This window comes from Piliocolobus tephrosceles, chromosome 1 (genome assembly GCF_002776525.5).
Source record: "Piliocolobus tephrosceles isolate RC106 chromosome 1, ASM277652v3, whole genome shotgun sequence".
Taxonomy (NCBI): domain Eukaryota; kingdom Metazoa; phylum Chordata; class Mammalia; order Primates; family Cercopithecidae; genus Piliocolobus; species Piliocolobus tephrosceles.
The window spans coordinates 212,951,042-212,962,552 of record NC_045434.1 but is presented as its reverse complement, the minus strand read 5'-3'; the positions used below and the strand labels follow the sequence as shown (position 1 = coordinate 212,962,552).

The 11,511-nt window shown below is 50.8% G+C and overlaps 1 protein-coding gene across 2 annotated transcripts in view; it reads left to right on the top strand.

Moving 5' to 3' along the window:
* Nucleotides 1-6,698: 6,698 nt before the first annotated feature.
* Nucleotides 6,699-11,511, top strand: part of CA6 (carbonic anhydrase 6) — a 37,280-nt gene continuing 32,467 nt past the window's right edge. For both annotated transcript variants that reach the window (XM_026447394.1, XM_023215327.1), the window contains exons 1-2: nt 6,699-6,825; nt 10,104-10,283. In XM_026447394.1, coding sequence (XP_026303179.1) covers nt 6,735-6,825; nt 10,104-10,283 — 271 coding nt within the window. In that variant the 5' untranslated portion in view covers nt 6,699-6,734. The remainder of the gene's footprint in view (nt 6,826-10,103; nt 10,284-11,511) is intronic.

Below are 11,511 nucleotides of genomic sequence, written 5' to 3'. Positions count from 1 at the left end.
GTTCTATTCTACTCCCTCTCCACTGTCTGTGTGCCTTATTCTTCTTGGCCGTAGAGCAAGAACTCAGACCTAGCTGCACGAAGGACTAAGAAAACTACAAAGGAAGCAAGAGATTGGAGTGATTCAAGGAAGAGGCCATGAGCCAAGGAATGCAGGTGGCCACCAGAAGCTGAAAAATGCAAGGGAACCAGCTGGTCCCCTCAGAACCTCTGAAGGAGCCAGCTCTGCCCACACTTTGACTATAGCCCAATGAAACTGATTTCGAATTTCTAACCTTTAGATTTATAAGAGAATGAACTTGTGTTGCTTTAAGCACTGAGTTTTTGGCAATTTGTTACAGCAGCAGGAAACCAATATAGTCTTCTGCTTGCCTAATGGGTCCCTTAGGCATGAGGGGAGGGTGAGGACTCATTATGGATTTGACCAGGAAGGGAGGTTTTGACCTGCTTATTGACCAGGGAAGGGTGGAGCTGAAAGACATACAAACCTGCCTTGCAGATGTAAACTAGGGGTGGAGCATACTGAAGAGATATAAGCAAGACTCTGGTCTACTCCAAGAAGTAGAAGGTAGTGCCAGCAGGAGATACAAACAGAACATCCAATTCTCGTGGCAGGAGGACGGTGAGTTTGCACAGAGAAGGGTCACAGGATGTTGATGGCAGGCTGAGCTGTAAATATTTTTAGGTATTTGGTTCCTATTTTGCTTATACCTAAATTAATGATAGAAAAGAGGATTTCCACTAGAGTTTTGGTCTGATTGTTTTTGGATGTGGGTTACTGGTACCCAGTGGGGAAGAGGATAGAGACACAGGAGGAGATGCCTGTTGGGAGACACCCCTACCCGACAGGTGCTGAATTCCAGGAGGATGTGTGAGGCTGGAGATGCTCTCTAAGACTGCAAAATCCATCACCAGAAGGCTAGTGAGAGAAAGCAAGGGTACCCCCGTGGAGTTGGACCTGACTGTGGCTGGATATTCTGCAAGTGGGTTAGTTCACACAATGACTTACTTGTGTTGATGCTCCATTTATATGGATATAGCTGAAAGTCAGAAAGGAAATAAAATCTGTGAGTTTAGCATCGAAATGCCGAAGGCATTTCAGAGTGTGTGTATTTTAGGTAGAGGACAGTCTCTGGGCTGTTGGCTTAGCTCTCTCCATTCTTCTTGTATATGTAATTCTAAGAAGTGTTGTCATCTGGTTTCTGCCAAACAGATGAGGAAGCCAGGAGATGAGAACAGACAGACAGACAACCCTAAGAGGCAACAGCTGGAAGCCTATGTTAGAAATGCTAACAGTGGGCTGGGCACAGTGCCTCACACCTGTAATCCCAGCAGTTTGGGAGGCCAAGGCAGGTGGATTACCTGAGGTCAGGAATTTGAGACCAGCCTGACCAACATGGTGAAACCCTGTCTCTACTAAAAATACAAAAATTAGCCAGGCGTGGTGGCGGATGCCTGTAAACCCAGCTACTTGGGAGGTTGAGGTCAGAGAATCACTTGAACCTGGGCAGTGGAGGTTGCAGTGAGCTGAGATCATGCCATTGCACTCCAGCCTGGGCAACAAGAGTGAAACTCCATCTCAAAAGAAAGAAAGAAAGAAGGAAAGAAGGAAAGAAGGAAGGAAGGAAGGAAGGAAGGAAGGAAGGAAGGAAAGAAAGAAAAAGAAAGAAAGAAAGAAAGAAAGAAAGAAAGAAAGAAAGAAAGAAAGAAAGAAAGAAAGGAATGCTAACAATGAAAAAACAAATCAATACACACACAATGGTACCTCCAGCTGCTCCTGCCACTCAGCCCTTCCCAAGAACTTCCCAGTCTCCCTACAATCCACCAATCCAGGGTTAACTCCTGGCAGAGCAGGGAGCTTCCAGACTCTCTTCCACACCAAGTCTGGCTTCTGTTGTGATTGGTTATGCCCCGGCCCTATGGATACCCGTGAGCATAGATGTGCATTACGTTAGTAATCAATTAAGCTAGCTAACTTTCCCCTCTCAATACCTGGTAAAAGAAATCCAAAAACATCACAGTTAGGGGTCATTTCTTTTCTTAATTTCTTTCTTTCTTTTTTTTTTTTTTTTTTTTTTGAGACAACAGAGTCTCCTTCCTGAGCCTCCCAAGTAGCTGGAATCACAGGCACATGCCACCATGCCTGGCTAATTTTTGTATTTTTAGTAGAGGCAGGGTTTTACCATGTTGGCCAGGCTGGTCTCGAACTCCTGACCTCAGGTGATCTGCCCCACCCCCCCCTTGGCCTCCCAAAGTACTGGGATTACAGGTGTGAGCCACTGCGCCTGACCAGGGGTTGTTTCTTGCCGGGAGAATTTTATATCTATATATGTGTTACAGGCACAGCGGACATCAATATATTACAATGCAGGAGAATAACTGATGTTCATATTAGTGGAACTCAGTCATTAAGAAAAGTTTAATAACATTCAGTTTTATCTATTTAAAAATGTACTATGCATTTTAGAGGTTTTAATCATTTTGGTGCTTACAAAGGATTGAGCCTGTAACCATCAGAACTCACTTGTTCAGAGTGATTCATTCTTCAGGATGAGCTCACACTCCTGCATGAAACAGAACAATAGCCTTTGTGTGTTACTTACAGCCAAAATACGCATATTCTTGTGTAGCCAGACTCATTCTTTTTTGTTTGTTTGTTTCTTTGTTTTTATTGTTGTTTTTGAGACAGTATCGCTGTGTTGCCCAGGCTGGAGTGCAGTGGCACGATCTCAGTTCACTGCAACCTCTGCCTCCTGGGTTCAAGTGATTCTTGTGACTCGGCCTCCTAAGTAGCTGGAATTACAGGCACACACCATCACGCCAGGCTAATTTTTGTATTTTTAGTAGAGACAGGGTTTCACCATGTTGCCCAGGCTGTTCTTGAACTCCTGACATCAGGTGATCCACCCACCTCGGCCTCCCAAAGTGCTGGGATTACAGGTGTGAGCCACCGCGCCTGGCCCACCAGACTCATTCTTTTATGCTGGTCCTGTGCAGCCTGGGCCAATGGTGCCTCCCTAGTCATTTGGTTCATCATCTGTCCCTGCTCACCTGGGCTGACAGTGCCTTCTTGCCCACCTGAACTGGCCATGCTGCCCTGCCCCCTTCTTTTTCCTTGCCTCAGTGGGCCTTATCAAGGGGCAGTGGTAGAACCAAGGAAGAACAAAGGCTCCTTTCTCCCTTTGACCTTATGTTGTAATAATGATACGCTTGTCAACTCATCTCAGACAGCCAATCCAACCATAGGCCCTAGAAAAATAGGAGTTTAGAATTAAAAAAACAACCTTGATCAGCCAAGGATGTGATTGGATGAAGGCAGAAGGAAGCTCATAGCATAGAGAGACTCACTAAAAATAAAAGCAACAAAAACAGAGCAGACACAGGGCATGCACCTGTTGTCCCAGCTACTTGGAGAGGACAAAGTGGGGGGAGGTTGCTGAGGCAGGAGGATCACCTGAGCCCTGGGAGGCTGCAGTGAGCCATGATTGCACCACTGCACTCCAGCCTGGGCAACAGAATGAGACTCTGTCTCAACAAAGAAACCAGAACCCAAAAAACAAAAACAAAAACCCACCACCACCACCAACAACAAAAGCAAACCCGAAAAAACAACATGTCTCCCAAATCCAAGAAGAAGACTCATGTTCAAAGGTGATGGAAAATTTCAGAGTTGAAGTAGACAAGGAGTCAGAAAATAGGCAACCCTACTGACCATACCTGATTCTGGGTCCAGCGTGTCCTTGGCAGGGTGCTGCACGGTGAAGGGAAGTGAGTGACCCTCTCTCTAGAAATGTGCCCTCGCTGGCAGATGGCCTTGCTACTCCAAGAGTCCATCATCTGATCTGACCCCCTTATTGCCTTCATCACTCACTTTCACACCAATTCTCAACACCAGCCAGGTCAAGAGGTTGCTGGCCAGCCCAGGCTCTTGCCTGAGCGAAAGACAGGCAAAACCAGGGCAAAGCGTCACATGTGATGGGTGGATACGCTGCACAGCAGTTCTGCGGCAGGGCTGCTGTCACCACAGCCGCACAGATGCAGTATGTGCACTGTTTTTTTTTTTTTTTTTTTTTGAGACGGAGTCTCGCTCAGTCGCCCAGGCTGGAGTGTAGTGGCGTGATCTCAGCTCACTGCCAGCTCCACCTCCCAGGTTCACGCCATTCTCCTGCCTCAGCCTCCCAAGTAGCTGGGACTACAGGTGCCCGCCATCACGCCCAGCTAATTTTTTGCATTTTTAGTAGAGACGGGGTTTCACCGTGTTAGCCAGGATGGTCTCGATCTCCCAACCTCGTGATCCGCCCGCCTCAGCCTCCCAAAGTGCTGGGATTACAGGCGTGAGCCACCATGCCCGGCCTGTGCACTGTGTTTTAAGGAGCTGTGTGAGGCAAGGAAAGTCCCAGAGCCCTCCTGGGAAGCCAGCTCCAAATGCTCACCGCAGGGCAGTGAGACCCATGGGGCTGGGAGCTGCCTGGAGTGGTGGGCCCTCTCCATTTCACTGTGCTCTCCCCCAGCACTCCTCTCTCTGACTCTCCAGGGCCCTTTCCTTCCTCCCTCCCTCTCTGGGCCGTCTTCCCCTCCCCCGTGGCCCAGGCTTTCTCTGAGCTCCTTCCCTCTCCAGTTCCCCTTGCCTGGGCTCATCCAGTCCTCCCAGGCTTCCCTGACAGCCTGACATTTCAGTCTCTGCCCGTCTGCTGCTCCCTGATTCTTTCTGGGTCTCCCAATTCAGATTCCCAAGAAAAAATTCAGATGACCGAGTTCGTGTTTTTCTGCCAGTTCGACGTCAAGGGTCCCGCCCGGGCTTGCAAAGGGTCTTGCTCTCCTCAGCAGAGGTGGGGTCTTGTGATGTACAAGGTAGCCCTTTCCACAGGGCTGGGCGTCAGCAGGTGTGCGTCACTGATTTAGCAAGGACAGGTGAGTGGGTTTCTCATTTTTGCAAAGAAATGGTCCGTAAGCTGGAGATTGAAGCATTTTTCCTCCTGTTCCCTCACTAACCAGCTGGGTGGCAATGGTAAGTCACTTCCTTTTCCTGTAAAATGAGGGGTCTGAATAGATGCTAATGCCATTTGCTACACACCAGGCACTGCTCCACCTACTGCAGGCACATTTATTGATGAATTCCCACAAAGGAGGTGCTATCACTAACTCCTTTTAAAGAAAGGAGGCGGCCAGGTGCGGTGGCTCACGCCTGTAATCCCAGCACTTTGGGAGCACCAGGCAGGAGAATCGCTTGAGTCCAGGAGTTTGAGGCCAGCCTAAGCAACATGGTGAAAACCTGTATCTACAAAAAATACAAAAATTAGCAGGGCGTAGTGGCATGCGACTGTGGTCCCAGCTACTTGGGAAGCTGAGGCGGGAGGATTGCTTGAGTCCAGGAGAAGTGAGCTGAAATCGTATCACTGCACTCCAGCCTGAGTGATAGAGAGAGACCCTGTCTCAAAAAAGAAAGAGAGAAAGAAAAGAAAGAGAGAAAGGAAGAAAGAAAGAGAAAAAAAAAGAAAAGAAAAGAAAAGAAAGGAAAGCTGATGCACAGAGCACTGAGTAACTTGCCCAAGGTCACACAATTAGCAGGTGGCAGAGATCCTGTCTAGTTTCAGAATTCTTGCCCTTGACCACGCTTTGCTCTCTCTCTGAGATTCTTTCAGCTCTTGAGCTTTAGAAATTGAAGTTTCCAGCAAGTTCTTTGCAGCAGCTGACGTTCTCTATGAAATGACAGCGGGGAGTCTTTGAAATATTCGGGAGAGCCTGGGTTCACTGCTAACATCCTTGTTGTGAAGGCCTGCTGCCGTTTGCCATTCCAGGACCAAGGGGATAATGAGTTAAGCTAGGCCAGGAGGGGGTTCAGCTCCCCACAACAAGGCAGGGGCAGCCCTTTGTGTCCGGCAGCACGGTAGCCCCCCTGCAGGAGCTCCGGCTGCCCTCTGTGTTTGACCTTGTGGAAGGGCATGGGAAACGAAACTCAAAAGTTTCTCCTTCAGCTAGTTTCAGGGACGGTCTAGCCAAGTAGATACACAGGATGAGGTAATCCATGGATCCTGTGAGGGCAGTTGGCTGATTGACTTAGGTGTGCCCAAGTGCCTGCAGGTGTCAGAACAAATCCATGCAGAAACGCAGACGCCCACACCAGCTCAGATGGCCTAAAGGCATGCATTGGAATGTGGCTCATGAGCTGGGACCCGGGATCAACCACTGGTTTAAGGAGAGGACCGTGAAATGCCTGAACATGGAGGCTAGGCCGTCTCCCCGGGTGCCTGGCTGAGGGCAGCCACGTGTCTACAGTGGTGGCATGTGTCCACGACTGAGACGGGCAGAGTTTGCAGGCAATGGTAATTCCATCGGCAGTCCCCAGATCTCTAATGTCAGGAGAAAGGGCATAGGAAGTCCCACTGTCCAGGAAAGTCCTTCATCCTGCTTCTCCCTGCCTTGGGCCTTTTCCCATTTCCGCGGTCACCTGTCCACAATGGCTGCACTGTGCGGCCCTGCAGGTGCTCCTGTCACTGAACAACCAGACCCATGGACTGACCGGATATGAAACTGACATGGGAGGAGATCAGGCAGGTGCTGGGGCTGCCTGGCCCAATGCACAGAGCCAGAAGGGCTGTTGTGGGGAGGGTGTTATTGTTTTAGTGGGTGCAGCAAAGAGTGGCTTAGCCAGTTGGGCGGATCACTTGTAAATTGTTATTTACAGTTTCTGATCTTTTAAAAGAAGAGCTTCGCGGGAATCAGTCTTCATTCCAGATGTGCAGCACCATGAGGGCCCTGGTGCCTCTGTTGTCCCTGTTCCTGCTGGGTGGCCAGGCCCAGCATGGGTCTAACTGGACCTACTCAGGTAAGCCCCTAGCCCCTGCACACTCCCTCAGTTACCCTCACAGCCTTACAACAGGACAAGCGCCCCGTTTTTTTTTGTTTTAGACAGAGTCTCACTCTGTTGGCCAGGCTCGAGTACAGTAGCGTGATCTCTGCTCACTGCAACCTCCGCCTCCTGGGTTCAAGTGATTCTCCTGCCTCAGCCTCCTGAGTAGCTGGGATTACAGGCGCCTGCCACCATGCTTGGCTAATTTTTGTATTTTTAGTAGAGACAGGGTTCCACCATGTTGCCCAGGCTGATCTCGAACTCCTGACCTTAGGCGATCTGCCCACCTCCCAAAGTGCTGGGATTACAGGCGTGAGCCAGCACGCCCGGCCAAGAGTCCTCCTTTAGGGCATTTCCCAGGATGGCCAGGCAGCCCACCTGCCATCTGTTGGGGATCTGCTCATTGTGGCTTCAGATGTTACCTTTTCAGTGTCTCAGAAGGTATAGAGAACAAGCTGAACTTAAACTTCAAATAAGGAAAAGAAGGAAATAGCTTTCCTCTTCACAAACTCCTGATTTATTTACAGGCTTTTTGCTTTAATTTTTTTTCCACTCACGGTGTTGGCTGGTTCGAAAGCACACTCACTGCTTCTCTTCGTAAAGACATTTGCTTTGTTGGTCTGTGTAAGTGGAAAATAAAGTTCTTAGAAAAAACTCTCGGTAATCTCACAGAAGGTGCTGTGGGGTTTGCGAGACCTTCTTTCTTGGAAATTTCATGGTAGGCAGTTTACCCAGAACATCTTGACATAAGGACCCAGTTCCCTTTGGTCTGTGGGCGGCCAAAACCAGACTTTTATTTTTTTTTGAGACAGTCTTGCTTTGTTGCCCAGGCTGGAGTTCAGTGGTGCCATCTTGGCTCACTGCAACCTCTGCCTCGCGGGTTCAAGCGATTCTCGTGTCTCAGCCTCCCAAGTAGCTGGGATTACAGGCACTCATCACCATGCCTCGGTAACTTTTGTATTTTTAGTAAAGATGGGGTTTTACCACGTTGGCCAGGCTGGTCTCAAACTTCTGACCTCAAGTGATCCGCCCACCTTGGCCTCCCAAAGTGCTGGGATTACAGGCGTGAGCCACCGCACCAGGCCCCAAACCAGACTCTTAAAATGTGAAATGTAAAATCCTGACATTCAGCATGGGTTCTGGTCCAAGGTGAGCCACAGCTAGAAGGCCGTGTCTGTGGGGTTTGTGGACACTAAATGGCCCTTTCCAGGGGCAGTGAGGAGAGCTTCTTCCCGCGTCCCCCTCCTTTCTGTACGGGACCACGGACTGGGGTCCATGACAAGGCTGGTGGCCGCTGGCTGATGCAGGAAGTGAGACAAACACCTGCTTCCTGCACAGTCCGCCCCAGCTCAGCTGCTCTAGAAGCATTCCTTCAGGATGAATGGGATGATCTGTTAAGTCAAGGGCAACGGAATTAGGGACATCCTGGGAGGTTCAGAAAGTCCAGCCAGCTCTGACCAACCGTTCTGTTTCCGAGGACAGTGATCTCACACAGGGCAGTGCCTCAGAAGCCTGGGGCATTCCGCTTCACTTGGCCAAGCAGTGCAGGCAGGTGGCTCAGAGGTGAAGGAAGAGAGTTCAGACAATGACGTCCTTGTCCTCCCAGGCTCTGCCCAGCCTCTGAGACAGTGGGCTTCCTGGAAGGCTACTAGGGACTCCGGGAGAACCTGAGAGTAGCGTAGCTTTTGTAAATGACTTCCAGGGACACCTGAGAGATGTTCCAGTACTGACAGTGGCCTGGACCAAAGCATCTTGCTCTGAGAAGGGGTTGTGCTAGGGGCCTCTTGCCTGATTACAAACCAAAAAGCGGTGAGAGGCCCCGGTACAAACACCTTTCTTCCTTCCTTCCTTTCTTTTCTTTTTTTTTTTTTGAGAGTTTCACTCTTGTTGCCCAGTCTGGAGTGCAAAGGCGCGATCTCGGCTCGCTGCAACCTCTGCCTCCTGGGTTCAAGCGATTCTCCTGCCTCAGCCTCTCAGGTAGCTGGGATTAAGGGCTTGTGCCACCATGCCCAGCTGACTGTTTTGTATTTTTAGTAGAGATGGGGTTTCTCCATGTTTGTCAGAGTGGTCTCGAACTTCCGACCTCAGGTGATCCACCCACCTCGGCCTCCCAAAGTGTGGGGATTACAGGCGTGAGCCACTGCACCCGGCCACAAACACCTTTCTTAAAACAAGCTGTGTACTCACCACACGGCTACCCCTGCACAGGGAACAGAGGAGAGATTCTGCATGTCACATGGCTGCCACCAAGCTCCACAGCTGTTTGGGGGCCAAGTCACCTATGACAATGACTCACCTATGTTACTCTGTCCCCTGTGATTATCAATCCTCTCTGAAAAGATAAACTTTCTTCTCAGGAGTTCTAAAAAAGTACTCACTCTGGGTTGTCCTGGAACCTGATGCTTCCCTAGTTTCCCTGAATCCAGAAGTGTAGACACCTAGATGGTCTTTACCATACTGGGAATCCATAAAAGGGGCTGGAGCAAGAAAATAGTGCTGGGGGGGGGTTCCTGCAGCATGGGGAGGTGGGGGCTGTGTTCTTGCTGGGGGCATGGAAGGACAGCTGGGCACTGAGAGGAAACGAGGCAGAGGCCTCAGGAGCAGCGCAGGAATGGCAAGCCAAGGACCCCTCCATGCATTCATCAGCTGGAAATAAGTCAAAGGAGAGCAAAACGCTCTGTATAAAAGATTCTCAGGCCGGGCGCAGTGGCTCACGCCTGTAATCCCAGCACTTTGGAAGGCCAAGACCTGAGGTCAGGAGTTAGAGACCAGCCTGGCCAACACGGTAAAATCCTGTCTCTAATAAAAACACAAACATTAGCCAGGAGTGGTGATGCATGCCTGTAATCTCAGCTACTTGGGAGGCTGAGGCAGGAGAAGCTCTTGAATCTGGGAGGCAGAGGTTGCAGTGAGCCAAGATCGCACCACTGCACTCCAGTCTGGGCGACAGAGCGAGACCCTGTCTCAAAAAAAAAAAAAAAAAAGACTTTCATTGATTTCACAACACTGTCTTGCCCCCAGGGCCAGCAGTTGCCACAGGAGAGTTAGAGGTTAGGACCAAAGCCCCTGAAACGCCAGAGTCCTTGGAGTTGACCTCGTTGTCTTTTTGGCCTCCTTCTGGGGGCCCTGCTTCTGCTTTCTGGAAGGTGCTGCAGTGGGTCCCTGCCCAGCGGGCCCTGGCCTCTGGCCCAGTGCGGTTCCTGCAGGGTGGGCTCAGCCAGGCAGCCCCTTGAACTGTCTCTCTCCTGTCTCAGAAGGAGCACTGGACGAAGCGCACTGGCCACAGCACTACCCCGCCTGTGGGGGCCAGAGACAGTCGCCCATCAACCTGCAGAGGACGAAGGTGCGGTACAACCCCGCCTTGAAGGGGCTCGAGCTGACGGGCTATGAGACCCAGGAGGGCGAGTTCCCCATGGTCAACAACGGCCACACAGGTAAGGGGAAGGGGTGGCGAGGGGCTCCAATCCACGGGCAGCCCCTGGCAGCCTGCAGGGGAAGGTAGGTGACACGTGTCCCTGCCAGGAGTGGCTTACACAGGACACCGAGCATGGCTTCAGAACTGGAGGCCTTGAACATGAGTGTCGAACATGAGGGCTGACCGGCCCGGAAACCTGGTGGCTCTTCTAGGGAGGGCAGCATCTGTCTTTCCACTCAGCTCCCTGCTGGTCCCTTCCTGCCATGTTATCCTCTTACTCGAGCTCACCCAACCCACCCAGCAGGCGACAGGCAGGACAGGCCGTGCTGCTGAAGCCACCTTTCCCACGGGGACTCTCTGTCCGTCAGCTGGGGTCAGCTTTTCCACAGTTCCTATATTCAGTCTATTCAGCTCAAAGCACCTGACAGGTAGGACCAGGGTTTCTCAGAGTTTTAAGAAGGAAGCTCTGGTTTTCTGCTCCCTACAAGAAAGAAGGTGAAGGTCAGACAGAAAAAGCAGGGCCATGGGGATGCCCCACTTCAGGAATCCAATATGAGAAACTGTAAATTAAAAAAAAATTTTTTTTTGAGACAGAGTGTTACTATGTTGCCCAGGCTGGAGTGCAGTGGCACGATCTCAGCTCACTGTAGCCTCCACCTCCTGGGTTCAAGGGATTTTCCTGCCTCAGCCTCCTGAGTGGCTGGGATTACAGGCATGCGCCACCACGCCCAACTAATTTTTTTTTGTATTTTTCGTAGAGACAGGGCTTTCACCATATTGGCCAGGCTGGTCTGGAACTCCTGACTTCAAAGTTATCTGCCCACCTCAGCCTCCCAAAGTGCTGGGATTACAGGCACGAGCCACCACGCCCAGCCTGGAAACTGAAATCTGTGCTTTACTTGTGCAGAACATCCTCCTGATTTTCCAAGTTGACTTAACTCCTCTGAGCCTCATGACCACCCCAGGAGGGGGCATTTTTTAGGCAGGAAGTCTGAGGCCTCAGGAGGTCGAGGGACTCGCCCAAGGCCACAGTGTCTGACGGCCAAGATGGGCTCACACCCCCAGATGTCGGGTTTCTTGGCCACATCCTTCTTAGGTACTGCACTCTCTCGGGTTTCTTGGCCACATCCTTCTTAGGTACTGCGCTCTCTCACTCCTGCCTGGGCTGAGACAGTTCCCTGCCTGCCACACAGCAATACAACAGTCACTGGACTTGGCCAGGCATGGTGGCTCACGCCTGTAAACCC